The 17657-nt window shown below is 49.1% G+C and overlaps 1 protein-coding gene and 1 non-coding gene across 4 annotated transcripts in view; both read left to right on the forward strand.

The window, feature by feature from the left end:
- Limk1 (LIM domain kinase 1) overlaps positions 1-10966 on the forward strand; it is a 31352-nt gene extending 20386 nt beyond the window's left edge. The window contains exons 8-16 of one of the 3 annotated variants that reach the window (XM_057765129.1): positions 502-676; positions 1145-1231; positions 2102-2233; positions 4202-4261; positions 4538-4603; positions 6632-6788; positions 8960-9015; positions 9268-9425; positions 9527-10965. In XM_057765129.1, the coding sequence (XP_057621112.1) occupies positions 502-676; positions 1145-1231; positions 2102-2233; positions 4202-4261; positions 4538-4603; positions 6632-6788; positions 8960-9015; positions 9268-9425; positions 9527-9689 (1054 nt within the window). In that variant the 3' untranslated portion in view covers positions 9690-10965. Of the gene's footprint in view, positions 1-501; positions 677-1144; positions 1232-2101; positions 2234-4201; positions 4262-4537; positions 4604-6631; positions 6789-8959; positions 9016-9267; positions 9426-9526 lie in introns of all 3 variants that reach the window. The other 2 variants (XM_057765131.1, XM_057765130.1) reach the window with 2 other exon arrangements.
- On the forward strand, positions 1387-1460 carry Trnas-uga (transfer RNA serine (anticodon UGA)). Its single transcript has one exon. It is a non-coding gene; the product is annotated as a tRNA-Ser (tRNA).
- Positions 10967-17657: the final 6691 nt, after the last annotated feature.

Raw genomic sequence — 17657 nt, forward strand, 5'->3', positions numbered from 1 at the left:
GTTTCATAAAGATTACTGTGGTCCAAGATAAGGACAGAATTTGATGTGGGATGTCCAGGTCAGAGTTGGCTAATGGTCTCCAGCAGTGATCCGGACAGCAGGTGCCATGAGTCCTCTATCCTTGAACCTGAAGAGGCAGGAAGACTGAGGGACACAGAAAAGGAATCAGAGGCAGCCTGTTACTTACCCCACTTATGCTGAATCCTCCCCAGGACTCTTAGAGAAGCCTTTTGAGGGGTAGCCCTCTTTATAAGAGGATGTACTGCCGAAGGCATGTACTCCTTCATCTCTGTTTGTCTAGAGCTCAGGCCATAGGAGGGGATACCTGTGTACATGCAGTGTAATGGGCATCCCAGGCAGGGATGAGACCGGGCCACCAAGCAGAGGAGGCCATGGTAGGCTGTACTACCTACTACCAGGATGGGGGGTGAGCATCGACTGGTTCATATTGCGAGGAGTCAAGAGGAGTCATGGCACTGGGACCCCGTGTGCCTTTCCCAGGAGGAGCTGCAGTATTGACACGTCCCCGAGTGCCAGCTCACCAGCCTCCCAGCGCAAGGACCTGGGTCGCTCCGAATCCCTCCGAGTGGTCTGCCGACCACATCGCATCTTCCGGCCATCTGACCTCATCCATGGGGAGGTGTTGGGCAAGGGCTGTTTCGGCCAGGCCATCAAGGTATGCAAATGGGGAGGGTTAGGCTGGGTGACACCTGACCACCTCTTCCCTCACACTGCCCCCTGGGAATCCAACACATCTAGATTCTGTGCTCTCTGTGCAGTTTTACTCCCTCCTATTCCTGGATTTCCCTGAGCTAAGAGGAGGGAAGGGATTTAAATGCATAGACTCAGAACTTTGTCTCACGTAACTCAACCTGGTCTTAAACTCACTAAGTGATTGAGGATGGCCTTGAACTCCTCTTCCACCCCCAAGTACTGGGGTCACATGTGCTAGTGATGCTAAATTTTCATACCAGGACAAGGTCTCTCTAAGTTTCCCAGACTAACCTCAAATTCACTAGATATCCCAGACTGGCCTTGGACATGAGATCCTCCTGCCTCAGCCTCCCAGGTGGCTGGGGTTATAGGCATGTGTCACTATGTCCCACTTGGTCTTGATTTTTGTGCTTCCATATCTCCAACATAGGTCACACACCGAGAAACAGGCGAGGTGATGGTGATGAAGGAACTTATCCGGTTTGATGAGGAGACCCAGAGGACATTCCTCAAGGAGGTCAGTGGAGAGGGACTGTCACTCCCCTCCCCAGTGAGAAGAGGTGGCAGTGGGTTCCTGGAGGATGAGTCACGCAAACACCTGTTGAAAGACATGAGAGGGTTCAGGCCCCACTGGGGACAGGGCAGCTTGAGCAAAGACATCGCTCCATGAGTTGTGGGCGTAGCTCAGGTGGTAGAGTGCTTGCCTTGAAAGCATGAGGTCCTGGGTTCAACCCCCAGCACCACATCTACCAGGCATGAACTACACATCTGTAATCCTAGCACTTGGGAGATGGAGGCAAGAAGATCAGAGTTGAACGCACTCCTTGGCTACATAGAGAATTCAGCCTGGACTATGCAAGACCTTGACTCAGACAATGTCAAAAGTCAGAACAGCCATGTGCTGGGAGTGCAGGTTGGTGGATGCTTGCTTACCATGCGTGAAGCCCTGGCTTCTGATGCAAAAATTGTCCTTGGTGGTACAAGCCTGTCAACCCAACACATAGGAGATGATGGTGTGAGCATCAGGAGTTCAGGGACCTTCATGGCTACAAAGCTAGTTCAAGACCAGTTAGAGCTATGAGAGACAGACAGTCTTAAAAAAACGAAGATAGCCGGACTGTGGTGGTTCACACCTTTAATCGCAGCACTTGGGAAGCAGAGGCAGGAGGGCAGGAGAATCCCTGTGAGTTCAAGGCCAGTCTGGTCTGCAGATCTAGTTCCAAGACAGCCAAGGCTACACAGAGAAACCCTGTCTCAAAACCACCCTCATAAAAAAGAAGACATAGTGGCTTACCGGGTGAGAGGAGACTGTGTGTGTGCCCTGCTGTTTAGGTGGGATAGAGCAAGGGGAAGGAGATCCAGGCTCAGCCTGTGTGTCTCCTTTCAGGTAAAGGTCATGCGGTGCTTGGAGCACCCTAATGTGCTCAAGTTCATTGGTGTGCTGTACAAGGACAAGCGGCTGAACTTCATCACAGAGTACATCAAGGGCGGCACCCTGCGGGGCATCATCAAAAGCATGGTGAGCAGAACTGGGGCCTGGGGATGTGGCTTAGTTGGTGGAATGCTGTCCTAGAATGCATGAGGCTTCGGGTTCCATTCCCAGCACTGCATAAACCCGGTGTAATGGCACCCTCCTTTATCCCAGCACTAGGGAAACAGACAAGTGGGCCTTAATGAGTTCAAGGCCAGCCTGGTCTACATAGCAAGTTCTGTGCCAGCCTTTCTAAATACACATAAACACCAAAACCAAAATAGGAGTTGAAGGATGAGGAGGTCAGGATTGCACTATCCCCTTGCAGGGCCATGACCCCCAATAACCTAAGAACTCTCCATTAGCTCTGCCTCTGAAAAGTGACATCACTTCCTACTAGTGCCGTGCTGGGGACTGAGCCTTGAATACATGGGTCTCAGGGGGGACACTCCAGATCCTACATGGCAGAACCAGAGCCCCATTCTCCCCAGCAGCTGGTGCTGAGAGTACAGATGGCTTGTTGGACCTTCAGCTTTGACTCTGAACGTTGGTTCAGCTTGGTTTTCAAACTTGAAATGGAGACAGGGGAAATGGCTCAGTGGGCAAGGTGCTTGCTTCCCAAACAAGAGGACCTAAGTTCAACCCCAAAGACACATGTAAAATCCCAGCATGGTGGCGTACACTGTTAGCCCATCACTAGAGGTAGGCTCTCTGGGGATCACGGTCCGGGCAGCCTATGCAGATCCATGAGCTCTGCCTTCAGCGAGACGTTCTCTCAAAAGCTAAGGCCAACAACATGACTTAGAGAGTGAAGGTGCCTGATGCGCAGACATAAAGCTCCAGAACCCACATGGTGGGAGGAGAGAGCAACTCCTGCATATTGTCCTCTGACTCACATGTGCAGTGCACATGCACAGCCCACAGATGTGCACACACATAAATAAGTGTAGCAAATAAAAATGTTTAATTGTGGGGGCTGGAGAGATGGCTCAGAGGTTAAGAGCATTGCCTGCTCTTCCAAAGGTCCTGAGTTCAATTTCCAGCAACCACATGGTGACTTACAACCATCTGTAAAGAGGTCTGGCGCCCTCTTCTGTCCTTCAGGCACACACACAGACAGAATATTGTATACATAATAAATAAATATTTAAAAATAAAAATAATAAAAATAATATTTAAAAAAATGTTTAATTGTGGAAGGAAATTAAGGAAGAAACCTGACATTAACCTCTGGCCCCCCCACATGTGTACACACATACAAACGTGGATCTACACATACCACACACTCAAAATGCAAATATACAGCATACACACACACACACAAAACATGTATATATACATACTGTACACAAAACATGAATATACACATACCACACATAAAACATGGATATATACATATCACACACAAAAATTAAGCAAAGATGAATAAATTATATTTAAAAATAGAGTATTCAAGAAGTTAAATAAGTAACACTGTTTCCTATAACAGATTCTTGGGGCATGGTTTATACTGTCTGCCCTGGAGGTGCATAAATCAACACCCAGCAAACACTTGGGAGTGACAGCCACACAGGTTACTGTTCAGAATAGCTAGTTTGGGAACATGGCAGAACCTTTAGTGTGTAAAATCAGTTCTGTTGAGAAAAGATGACTGTAAGGCCTATAACCCTAGCCCCGAGGCTGTTGCAGGAAAATGTAAGTTTAAGGCCAGCCTGGGCTACATAGGACATCCTGTCTCAAAAAAATTGAACAAGGGCCTATGAGATAGCTCAGCAGATAAAGGTGCTGTCCCCAGCCTAATGACATGAGTTGGATCCCTGAGACCCAAATGGTGGAAGGAGAGAATAGAGTCCCCCAGCTTGTCCTCTGACAGACAAGCAAAGAGAACAATGCCTTGGAGCCGTGCATACACAGCACTTCGAAAATGATTAGTAGGCAGCTGTGGGTACAGAGCCTACCACACTTGTGCCTGTGGCTCCCTTGGGCTCCATCCCAGCCATTTTTTCCTGTCCCCAGGACAGCCAGTACCCATGGAGTCAGAGGGTCAGCTTTGCCAAGGACATTGCATCAGGGATGGTAAGTGACCAGCCACTCACTCAAGTGGCCCAGTCTGCTATGAGGAGTGTGTGAGCAGAACCCATGGGGAAGCTCTGAAGTGGCAGCAGTGATGTAGGTGACTACCTACAATCCCCTAGTGAAGGCACAGGGTACAGCTCAGCAGCAGAGCAGAGGTCTAGAGTTCATCGACCGCTGGGACTGCGGTGGGAGGCAGGGAACTCGCAGAGGGTCAGGGCTGAGCTGGGGAGTCTGTTGGCCAAACATCTGCTGACGGCCTTGTTCCCGTTCCCTCAGGCCTACCTCCACTCTATGAACATCATTCACCGAGACCTCAATTCCCACAACTGTCTGGTCCGTGAGGTGAGCAGTGCTGGGCAACTGGGTGAGCTGGAGAAAGAAGGAGCCTGAGCCGCTCCTCTCAGGGCTTCATGGAGATGGAGGTTGGGTGAACAGCACAAGAACAAGAGGCAGGCGGACCTGAGTTGCAGTCCTGGCTCTGCCATTTCTAACATGGCACCGGCCCTCAGGCCTACCAGAAGGGCAAGGTTTCAACAGATCAGTGAAGGGAAAACTGATTTGAAATGTAAAGCCCCAGCTTTCCCTGCAACATTTATAGAAGCCACCTATAGTAGAGGTAGCACAGGCTACCCAGGCAGTACCAACAGCTTCGGGAAGAGGAGGCTTGGCAGGGGCATTTCAGCAGAGGCAAAAGATAGAGGCAGTCAGCCCCAGATTATATGATGGTGTCTAAAGGGTTCCCAGGTATTATATAGAACGTAGAGGATCGGGCCAAACTGGAGAGCAGGTGCCTAAAGTCCTAATCCTGTAATAAAATAACCACAATCAGCATGTGAACTGAGGAAAGCAAAGGTAGGGTGTTCAAGTTCTGTGTGAGCTACAGAGCCATGTCAGGGACAGCCTGGAAAACTTAGCAAGACCCGTCTCAAGTTTAAAAGTGGGTGGAAAAACAAAATCCTGGAAGCACAGGTGGATAAAACATACACCTAGAATCCCCCAGTGAGGGACTGGGATGTGGTTCAGTGGTAGAGCACCTGCCTAGAATCCCCCAGTGAGGGGCTAGGGTGTGGCTCAGGTAGAGAGCCTACATAGAATCCTCTAGTAAAGGAATAGAGGATAGCTCAGTAGTAGAGTCCTTGCTTAGAATCCCCTATTGAGGGGCTCAACATCCTAGATTCTATCTCTAAAACTAAGAAAATCAAAATCCCTTGACCAACCTACCAACTAGCATCTTACCATAGGTGATGGAGTCACAGCAGACACTATTCACCCAAGGTCACATCAAAGTGGGTGTGGAATGTATGCTCAGTCCCTCCCCCACCTGCTGTCCTTGATGAAGCTTTCAGGTGACTGTCCTGTGCCACTATATGAATAGCTGAGGGGCCTTCCTTTGGGGTAAGCCTGGTCCTCTGTGTCCTGCCTTCTCTCCCTTTCTAGACTGTTTCCTACTGTTCACATGGAGTAGTTGACCCTGAGGCTGTACACTGGATGCAGGTCACCAACAATTTAGACAGCAAGACCAAGCAGGACCCATGAGGACTTGTCCAGCTCACTTTCATGGCACCAATGCCCAGGGTTTGAGGTTGACCCTCAAGGTGTCCCATAACCTAGAGTTTTGTATCTTGCTGGACAGTCCCAGCAATTCATATTGTCCTCTGGCAGGGTCCTGGGCAGGCTGAAAGGGCCTAGAGAATCCTTGAACCTAAAACACCGGAATCAGTCCTAGTTTTGTTTGGATCATAGCTCTGTATTGACTGGTTAGAAGGCCTTTGGGAATGTTCTTTTTGTACATGTGTGGTATTGGAAGTTGAACCCAGGTCCTTGCACATGCTAGGCAAGTGCTCTATTGCTGAGTCATGGCAACTGGACATCACTGGGGGATTCCAGGCAGGTGCTCTACCATTGAGTTACACCCCAGCCCCTCACTGGGGATTCCAGGCAGGTGCTCTACCACTGAGCCACACCCCAGCCCCTCACTGGGGGATTCTAGGCAGGGGCTCTACCACTGAGCCACACCCCAGCCCCTCACTGGGGGATTCTAGGCAGGTGCTCTACCACTGAGCCACACCCCAGCCCCTTACTGGGGGACTCTAGGCAGGTGCTCTACCACTGAGCCACACCCCAGGCCCTCACTGGGGGACTCTAGGCAGGGGCTCTAATTGAACCACACCTCTCATTCTTCACTGGAAACTAAAAATTTCAGGTAGCTCTCTTTGCCAAGAGCTGGGAGTATTGGGACAGAGAGAAGTCCCTTCCTCACAGAGGTCCCTGGGTGTCTGGGGTGTATTCTTTTGTCATCTCTGGGATGACAGGGGAAGGGTCTCCGGTAGAAGCAGACAGGGTGAGGACCAGGTCTTATAAAATTTCCAGAACAAGAACGTGGTGGTGGCCGACTTTGGGCTGGCTCGACTCATGGTGGATGAGAAGACTCAGTCTGAAGACTTGCGCAGCCTCAAGAAGCCAGACCGCAAGAAGCGTTACACAGTGGTGGGCAATCCCTACTGGATGGCACCAGAGATGATCAATGGTGAGTGTTTGCTCTAGGAGTCCCAAGAGGAGGGGCAGCAGCTACCCCACACCCTGACTCCTCCACCCCTTGACTTTCCCTGGGTTCCATACTTCCTTCTATTGCTTCCCTCTGACTGGACCTTGGCCACCTCCCTCCAGCCCCCACCTGTCTTTCCTCATCTCCCTCTTTTGTTTAGTTTTGGGTGGGTGTTTGGTTTGGTTTTCACAGTGTCTGGCTCAAATTGTCAGGTGACCCATCTAGCAGGCTTTTGTTCTTTCTTTTTTTTTTTTATGTTTTTGAGGCAAGGTCTCACTCTGTAGCCCTGATTATCCTGGAATTCATGCACCATAACACCTGCCCCCCCCCCTTTTTCTTGAAAGACCAAGTCTCCTTTAACACAGATTAGCCTCAGACCTATTGTAGCCAAGGACGACCTTGCACTCCTAATCCTCCTGCCTCCTCCTCCAGTGTTGGGATTATTGGAATGAGCCACCATGTTCAGTTTGTGGGGTGCTGGGTAGAATCCGGGGCCTCGTATATGTTAGATAAGCACTCTGCCCAAAGTGCTGGGATTTTAAGTGAGCACTGTATGCTTGTCTGGCTTTCCTTTCTTTCTGTTTGTTGTTATTTTGGGTTTTAGTACTGGGGTTGTTGTTGGGTTGTCGTTTTGTTTTGTATTGTATTGTTTTGAGGCAGGCCCTGTCTATTATGTAACCTTGGCTGATCTAGAACTCACAATGTAAACCAGACTGGCCTTGAATTCACAGAGGTCGACCTGCCTTTGCCTCCTGATTGCTTGAATTAAAGGTGTGTCCCCTCCAGGCTTTGTCATTTTGGTTTTTTTTCCAGGTTTTTGTGAGGTTGGTGGTGGGGCTCAGGTGATAGAGTGCTTGTCTAGCATGCAAGAGACCCTGGGGTTCCATCCCAAGCACTGCATAAGCTAGGTGTGGTGGTGCATATCTATAATCCTAGCACCTGAGTGATGGAAGCAGAAGGATTGCTGTGAGTTCAAGGCCATTTTGGGCTGCATAGTGAGTTTCAGGCTAGCCTGGGATAGAGTGAGGGCCTATCTCAAAACCCCAAGAAAACTGGTATATGTTGGTGAACATCTTTGATCCACTTGGGAGGCAAAAGCAGGTGGATCTCTGAGTTTAAACCCAACCTTCTTGATCTTGGGGAGTTTCAGGCCATTGAGGGCTACATAGTGAGAAGACCCTGTCTAAAAACAAAGTGCTGGACAGTGGTGGTGCACGTCATTAATCCCAGCACTTGGGAGGCAAAGGCAGATGGATCTTTGTGGGTTCAAGGCCAGCCTGTTCTACAGATTGAGCTCCAGGACAGCTAAGGATGGCTACACAAAGAAACCCTGTCTCGAAAAACAAAATAAAATAAAACATAAAAACAAGCAGGCTGTGGTGACTCAGTGGTTAAGACACTGGTTGCTATGCAGAGGACCCAGGTTCAGTTGCCAGCACCTGAATGGCAACTACCAACCGTCTGTGACTCCAGTTCCAAGGGGATCCCGTGGTGTCTGAACTCCACAAACACCAGGCACACGTGTGGTACACATACACACATGTAGGCAAAACATTTATACACATAAAAATAAATCTAAAAAAAGAAAAGCAAACAGGTATTTGAAATAGTATTTAGGCCCCAGGTAGAACCAGCAGTGTCTTGTCCCAAGACACTAACTTACACACACCCTTAAACACCTCTTTCCCTAATTTCTTTCTCAGTGCCTCTGATGCTAAGCCCATGCTCTGCAACCCACTCCACTCCAAGACCCTTTCCCCAGTGAAGTAACATCCATATCTTTATATATGACCAGATGGCAGCCAGGCAGAGTTAAAACTGCTTCACCCCTCCGAGATCTCAGCATTATATCAGACCCTGTAGAGCTAGGGGTGCCCTTGGTTTTCTTTTGGTTTGAGTTTGATTTTTGTTTTGTTTTGAGACAGGGTCTCCTACATAGCTCAGGTTGGCCTCAGACCATGTACCACCATGCCCTGTTTATGCCTTACTAGAGATGGAACCCAGGGCTTCATGCATGCCACTCAAGCAGTGTGCCAATTGAGCCACATCTCTGGCGCCTTGGTACTCTTAGAACTCAGTAGAGTGTGGTTTTCCTGCCTGTCTATCACCATTTCTTGTCCTACATCCCTTGCTGACACTTGGTCTCTGTTCAGGCCATAGGTATGACGAGAAGGTGGACGTGTTTTCCTTTGGCATTGTCCTATGTGAGGTAGGTCATGTGAGCAGCCATGGTTTCCAGACCCACTGTTCCTCTCCACTCTGCAATCCTCCCACCCTCCAGCTAGATGTCCACAGGGGCCTCTGACCTGGGGAACATGGGTCCCCAAAGCCAGACCATGGCAACAGTGGGGTATGGTGTGTCACCGACCATTCCTAGTGAACTGTCCTTAGAGCATTTGACAGACTCCCAGAATCTCCAGGCTCAGGGACCCCCATTAACCGGAGCCTTTGTGCTGGACAGATTATTGGGCGTGTGAATGCAGACCCCGATTATCTGCCCCGGACTATGGACTTTGGCCTCAATGTGCGGGGTTTCTTGGACCGCTATTGTCCACCAAATTGTCCCCCAAGTTTCTTCCCCATCACTGTGCGCTGCTGTGACCTGGATCCTGAGAAAAGGTGAGTGTTGGAGGGTTAGATACTCAGCCTTAAGCGCCTTAGGGTGGGTGTGTCTTCAGGAGAGCCTACTCACCAGCCACTGGTTCTCACCTGTCACCCAGGCCCTCTTTTGTTAAGCTGGAACAATGGCTGGAAACGCTTCGCATGCACTTGGCTGGTCACCTGCCACTGGGCCCACAGCTGGAACAACTGGAGCGGGGCTTCTGGGAGACCTACCGGAGGGGCGAGAGCTCACTGCCTGCCCACCCTGAGGTTCCTGACTGAGCCCGGTTGGCCCTGCCATTCTCATCCCCACCTCTGGAGAATACACCCTCACCAGATTACTCAGCAGGAGGTGGCCCAGACATGGAGCTCTCAGCCAGGGTAGTGGTGCCCAGACCCATACCCCTTACCCAGGCCCTGATTTGCCTTCTCCCCTCATTCAGGGTGCCCCCTAGCCTCTCTCTGCCTCTGGCCCCTAAGTTACCAGGCTGCACCCACATGGTCACATTGCCCTGCCATACCTCCCTTTCTGTGGGGGCCACGCCCTCACTTGTCTTTGCATGAGCTGGCCAGGGACGCTGGACCCATTCCATGCATTGCCTGCAGCCATCCACACACTGCACCTGCCGGCAGCTCTTCCCCAGCTTGGCTGGGCTAGAAGACAAGCTTTAGAAGTGAGCCCCTGTGATGGCTGGGCACAGAGAGTCTTTCTTTGCCAAGAGAGAGGCTATGTTCCTAGGGACCCAACAGGGAGTCCAGAATCCCCCTGTGGGAGTCTAGATAGAAGCAGGTATCGACAATAAACCCCAAAGCAAGGAGAAGTCCAATCCCATGTGCCCACTGGTCAGGCAGTGGGCCCTTGCTCTTACTTGGGGTTCATCTCATTTCTTGATTAAAGCCACTTTAGTGAAAAGCAGGTACCAGTCCTCAGGATGAGCAGGGATCCCTCGAGGGAGAAGGGCAGCTGATGCCTGGGATCTGGCTGACAGGGAGGGCCCAGCCCACACAGCAGAGGTGGGGCAGAGGGGATGAGGCAGCCATCCACCAGCACCCCAGCCCCCAGGATCATCTCAGCACCCTTCTTTGGCCTCTCCCCTCTGGCTGGAGCAGCCCTGTGTCCTCCTTGGGTGCCTCTGCCCTCTGAGTTCTTTCTGTGTGATCTATTTTTTAAGAAGAGTTGGTATTATTTTTTCATAACGGCTGTAGGAGCCGCTGCCGGGGGCTTGGGGGGATTGTTCTGTTTTTTGTTCTGTTTTGTTTAGGTGGGTGGGGGAGGGAGGGCCATTTCCTCACTTTGCTTCAGTTGAACATCTAGGACGTATTAAAACTGTGAAGCTTTCTCAGTGCACTTTGAACATGGAAGAGAGTCTGAGCAGACCCTGGTGGAACCAAGACGGAAGGAGGCAAGACATACTTGCCTCTGCCCAGTGACCGTGACAGGAATGAACCCGAACTCAGAACAATAAAATCAATTCTGTGCTCCCCATGCAGGGCTTGCATCCTCATGTGTCTGGGGGCTCCGAGGAAGCAATCAAGAAAAGATAGGGATTAAGAAACCTAAGGTGGGGTGGGGCAGAGAGGTGGCTCAGCAGTTAAGAGCACATACTGCTCTCACTAAGGACTAGAGTTCAGTTCCTCAGACCCGCATCATCTGGCTTACAGACTTCATGGGGTCTTTCACCTTCTTCTGACCTCTCTGCAGGCACTGGACTTGTGAGTGAGCATATACACACAGACAAAAATAAATCTTTGTGGACTGGGGTGATGGTTTGACAACAGTTGTTACTGCTCTTGCAGAGGACCCAGGTTCAATTCCTAGTACCCATGTGGTGGCCCACAACTGTCTGTAACCTCAGTTCTGGGTTCTGCAGGCACCATACATGCATACATACAGGCAAAACATATAATTTTTCTTTTCAAGATAGGGTTGTCCTGGACTCAGTCTGTAAACCAGGCTGGCCTTGAATTTAGATCCAAACAACAACAACAAAATTAATTTTAAAAGCCTGCTGGTGAGAGCAAATGAAGAGGTTCCAGGAGGGGTGGGAGAGCAGTGAAGAGCTGTCCATCAAATACAGCACAGATAGTGGTCTAGCCAGAGCTTGTGCAAGCTTTTCAGAAGCTAGGTTGGACCAGGGTGCACGGGGACAAACCTGTAATGCCAGTTACTTGGGAGCTGAGATGGGAGAGTTACCATTAATTCAAGGTCAGCTTCAAATAGAGAGAGAACCCGGTCTGAAGACTTCTGGGGGAGGAAAAATAGATGAAGCTCAGTTGGTAGAGTGCCTATCATGCAGAAAGCCCTGGGCTTGATCCGTAGAACCTCATCAACCATCGTGCTAGTGCATGCCTGTAATTCCAGCACCTAAGACAGGAATTGGACATCATGTCCTGCTTGTCAGACTGCAGGCCATAGGAGAAAACAAGACCAAGGCATTTGGACCTGAAACCCAGTCAGCCCAGTGATGGCTCTCTGTGAACAGAAATGCTCAGGTTATTTCTCTTAACTTGTTTGCATAAGCTAAAAGGAAGGGAGGGGAGGGGGAAAGGAAGGAGAGAATGGTCAGCCCAAACTATTCTTACAGGTTTCTAAGCCTTGGGTTTCAGAGACGCCTCATTTCATCAGCCACGGGTGATAATGGGCTGATCTAAGATAATGCCTGTGGTCGGGTATCAAATCCTCCTTACATTGACAAAGTTCCAATGGTTCAAGCTCAAAGCCAAGCTCACAGCCTCACCTTGGAAAGCCTTGTCTTTCCACTCCCTCCCATCAGCTTCTGACACTAGGAAGCACTTAGGCCATGTTGGAAGATGGAGAAGTGAGAGGACAGACTTCTTTCCCATTTTCCAGGAATTAACAAACAGCAAGCATTTGGCCTCATGCCCAACACTTTACAACACACAGCCCAGCATGACTGTAGCACTCTTCAGAGATCTGAGCACTAGTCTCCTGCTCAGGAGACTGATACACACTGCCCCTCGGGGTTGGTCGGTTTAAGTTGGGGACTTGATATGTAAGTCGTGGTCTAGAAGCTGGGATCTTCCCACCTAAGCTTCCTGACTGCTGATTACAGATGGGCACCACCATGCCTGTAAACATCTTTCTCTTAAGGTTCTGATCCATACCCCAGCCCCTCACTGGGGGATTCTGGGCAGGTGCTCTACCACTGAGCCACACCCCAGCCCCTCACTGGGGGATTCTAGGCAGGTGCTCTATCACTTAGCCACACCCAGAGCCCCTCACTGGAGAATTCTAGGCAAGGGCTCTACCACTGAGCCACACCCCAGCCCCACACTGAGGGATTCTAGGCAGACATTCTACCATTGAGCTACATCCCAACTCTTAGTTCTTTGAAAAAGAGTCTCACTGTGTAGCTCAGGGTGCCTCAAACTTTCAATCCTCTTGCCTCAGCCTCCTCAGTAGCTGGGACTCTAGACATGCAACTCCACATCCAACTTACAATGCTCTTCTAAACACCACATGCCCATGCAGTGGTTCTGTGTTCTTAAGAAATGTTCAACATCCTTAGTCATTAGAGAAATGCAAATCAAAACAACTCTGAGATTCCATCTTACACTTGTAAGAATGCAAAAATCAAAAACACTGATGGCGGGCTGGAGAGATGGCTCAGTGGTTAAGAGCATTGCCTGCTCTTCCAAATGTCCTGAGTTAATTCCCGGCAACCACATGGTGGCTCACAACCATCTGTAATGAGGTCTGGTGCCCTCTTCTGACCTGCAGACATACACACAGAATATTGTATACATAATAAATAAATAAATAAATAAATATTAAAAAAAACTGATGGCAACTTATGCTGGAGAGGTTGTGGGGAAAAGGAAACACTTCTGCATTGCTGGTGGGAATGCAAGCTTGTACAACCCCTTTGAATGTCAGTGTGGCAATTTCTCAGAAAATTAGGAAACAACCTTCCTCAAGACCCAGTAATACCACTTTTGGGTATATATCCAAAAGATGCTCAATCGTGCCACAAGGACATGTGCTCAGTTACGTTCATAGCAGCTTTGTTTGTCATAGCCAGAACCTGGAACAACCTAAATGCCTCTCGATCAAAGAATGGATAAGGAAAATGTGGTACAGTTACACAATGGAGTATTATACAGCAGAAAAAAATGACAGCTTGAATTTTGCAGGAAAATGGATGGAGCTAGAAAACATTATTTTAAGTGAGGTAGCCCAGACACAGAAAGACAATTATCACATGTACTCACTCATAAGTGATTTTTAAACATAAAGCAAAGAAAGCCAGCCCACAAACCACATTCCCAGAGAACTTAAACAACGAGGACACTAAGAGAGACTCACATAGATCTAATCTACATGGGAAGTAGAAAAAGACAAGATCTCATGAGTAAATTGGGAGCATGGGGACCTTGGGGGAGGATTGAAGGGGGAAGTCGAAGCAGAGGTTCAAAAGTTGAAGGCCTAGCCGGGCGGTGGTGGCGCACGCCTTTAATCCCAGCACTCGGGAGGCAGAGGCAGGCGTATCTCTGGGAGTTCAAGACCAGCCTGGTCTACAGAGCTAGTTCCAGGACAGGCTCCAAAGCCACAGAGAAACCCTGTCTCGAAAAACCAAAAAAAAAAAAAAAAAGTTGAAGGCCCACCCCATCAAAAACAAGGGAGGGTGGGAGAGAAAGATTCTGAAGTCCTGTCAATCATTTGCTGTGGATCCTCCTCAATGGACATCACCCTCTAATGGATAAATAGACTAGGCCTAATACAGAGCCCTGAAGTCCCTTAGGGTGTGCCCTGCAGGCTGGCTGACCCATCAGACTGCAGCTTTGGGTGCTAAGGAATCCAAGCCACCACATCCTTCCACCTTGACCTCCGTCAGAAATCTGTGAGGGTTGGGAAAGGGCAGGGCTGGAATTCAGGTCATCCCACCCAGACATGATCTCATGACCTGAGTTAGCCAGCTCTCTTCCCTCTCTAAAGTGATGCGGGAACCACTAGCCACACTGGCCACCGAGACTGCGACAGTGCACCTAGTAAATGCACGCAGCTTCACGTGTATGAGTGTCAGAAGTCGGCCTCCAGTGTGACTGTCCTTGTTTTTGAGATTTCTTTTTCACTTCCGCATCTGTGCGCATGTGTGTGAGTGCAGATGCAGAGAGGCAGGAAGGTATTGGAGCTCCTGGTGCTAGAGTTAACAGGCTTGTGAATTACCCAGTTTGAGTCCTCTGCAATAGTTAGCACTCATAACCACTGAGCCATCTCTCCCGTCCCCTTTTACCTTGTGTTTTGAGACCAAATCGCTTCCTTACCAAGTAGGTTAGCCAAGGCCCAAGGCTCCACTTGTCTTTGTCTTCCAGATGCCAGGATTACAGCACGGGCCCCAAAGCCCCACCTTTTATAAGGGTTCTGGACATTTTACTCAGGTCCTCATTGCTTTCAAAAATTTTAGGTTGGAGAGATGGCTCAGAGGTTAAGAGCACTGCCTCTTTCAAAGGTCGAGTTCAAGTCTCAGCAACCACATGGTGGCTCACAACCTCATGCTTTCAAGGCAAATGCTTTACAGACTTGTTAACCTCAGCCTTGAGCATCTGTGATTAGCATGAAATTATTTGAAATGTAATAGAGTTGAAAAATCACACCACTCTAGAGGCAGAGGCAGATCTCTGAATTGTAAATCAGCCTTGCCTACATAGTGAGCCCTAAGTCAATCAGTTACATAGTAAGACTATGTCTCAAAAAAGGAAGAAAGAAAAGAAAAGAAAGAAGAAGATGAGGGGGAAAAGGAAAAGAGAAAAGAAGGTTGTCAGGCCTGGTGGCGCACACCTTTAATCCCAGCACTTGGGAGACAGAGGCAGGCAGATCTCTGAGTTCGAGGCCAGCCTGATCTAGAGAGAGTCCCAGGACAGCCAGGGCTATGCAGAGAATCCCTGTCTTGGGGAAACAAACAAAAGAAAGTTAAGTAAGTTTAAGGTGGAAGGGTAGAGCATGGATTAAATGCATTTAATGATTCTTCACACAAGGCACCGTAATGTGTAGATTCGGTGCATTAGTGATCAACTGTGTCACCAATATTGTCAGTGTCACATTAAGGACAGGAATCAAAGCCCTTCCCCTCGGTGTCATTTAACCAAGAACAAGTCCAGATTTGAATTCTCAGCATCACTCTCCTGTGTCTTCTGCCCTTCAGCCTGTTTTCTGTGTCTGAATCTGTGCCTGCCTCAAGGCTGTCCTATGAGTCTGTCCTTGTCCCTGTGTGCCGTCTGTCCCTGTGTGTCTGTCTGTCCCTGTGTGCCGTCTGTCCCTGTGTGCCGTCTGTCCCTGTGTGCTGTCTGTCCCTGTGTGCCGTCTGTCCCTGTGTGTCTGTCTGTCCCTGTGTGTCTGTCTGTCCCTGTGTGCCGTCTGTCCCTGTGTGCCGTCTGTCCCTGTGTGCCGTCTGTCCCTGTGTGTCGTCTGTCTGTGTGGTCTGGGAAAAAATGGGGGATGGGTAGTAGGTGTTTTAAGGATGTGGTTTCTCTGTGTAGCCTTGGCTGTCCTGGAACTCGCTTTGTGGACAGACCATGCTGCCCTCGAACTCATGTAGATCTATCTGCTTCTGCCCCCTAAGTTCTGGGACTAAAGGTATGCACCACCACATCCAGCCAAAAAAAATATACAGCAAAAAAAAAAAATTTTTAAGGTTTTTAAGGCCGGGCGGTGGTGGCACACGCCTTTAATCCCAGCACTCGGGAGGCAGAGGCAGAGGCAGGCGGATCTTTGTGAGTTCGAGACCAGCCTGGTCTACGAGAGGTAGTTCCAGGACAGGCTCCAAAACCACAGAGAAACCCTGTCTCGAAAAACCAAAAAAAATAAAAATAAAAAATAAAAATAAAAAGGTTTTTAAATATTGAAGCCCTCAGGAGGGTGAGGCAGACAGATAGATCTCTGTGAGTTTGAGGCCAGTACAATCTACATAGTACATCCCAGGGCAGCCAGGGCTGTATAAGAGAGAGATACCTTGTCTCCAGAAAAAAAAAGTTTTAAATTATATTTTCTCTCTTTCTTTATGGGGCATTGGTGCATGAGCCAGAGTGCATGTGTGGCAGTCAGAGGAGAAACTGTGAAAGCCAGATCTGTCCTCCTACCCAGTGAGTTCTAGGGATCAAACTCAAATTGTCAGGTTTGGTAGACCTTTGATTCTTTAATGTTTTGGGGGACCTTTGGGGTGGGGGTTGTTGTTTTGGGGGATTGGTTGTTTGTTACAGGTGGTATGTGTAGTCAGAGCTCTTCAGATCAGGCACGTGGTGGTTCTCTTGGCCCACACCCACACAGAATCATCCAGAGGGTGGAGCCTCTGAGGTCACCATCGTTGCATCCAGTGGCCCAATAACCTCTGGAAGGCCAAGGGCCAGTCAAGTCTGGTTGTACACACCTGTCGTTCCAGAACCAGGGAGGTTGAAAGGGGAGGACTTCTGAAGCCAGCCTGAGCTGCTGACAGAGTTCGAGGTTAGACTGGATGACTTGGTGAGATTCCCCAGCCAGGTCTCAGTGATGTACCTGCCTCTGCCTCCCGAGTGCTGAGAACAAAGGCATGTGCCATCACATCTGGCTTGTTTTTTAAGTCAGGTCTCATCTAGTCCATACTGGCCTCAAACTCATCATGTAACCAGGATGATCTTGAACTTTCGATCCTCCCAGTTGTACATTCTGCCTCAGGAGTGTTAGGATTACTGGCAAGAACCCCTAGATTCTCTCCGGTTTGTTTTGTTTTTCCAGACAGGGTTTCTCTGTGTATCCTTGGCTGTCTTAGAACTTAACTCTGTAGACCAGGCTGGCCTTGAATTCACAGAGATCCACCTGCCTCTGCCTCCTGAGTGCTGGAATTAAAGGCATGCACAACTACAGCCCAACTTGAAGATAAAATAAGTCATATTTCAGATTATTTTAGGTAATAAATTAATAGCATTATACCAACAAAATGCCAATGTTTCCGAACTGAAAATATGAAGGGCTAATGAGAGGCTCAGCAGGTAAAGATGCTTGATACCAAGCCTAAAGACCAGAGTTTGATCCCTGGGACCCACATGGTGGAAGGAAGGAACCAACAAGCTGTCCTTTGCCCTTCATATGCATGTTATAGTGCTCGCTCTCTCTCTCCCTCATGCGCTCTCTCTCTCTCTCTCTCTCTCTCTCTCTCTCTCTCTCTCTCTCTCTCTCACACACACACACACACAATGTAACTTTAAAAAAACAGCAGGAATACTAAAAAGTAATGTCATAATGACAGTTACTACCAT

Source organism: Chionomys nivalis, chromosome 3 (assembly GCF_950005125.1).
Source record: "Chionomys nivalis chromosome 3, mChiNiv1.1, whole genome shotgun sequence".
Lineage (NCBI taxonomy): Eukaryota > Metazoa > Chordata > Mammalia > Rodentia > Cricetidae > Chionomys > Chionomys nivalis.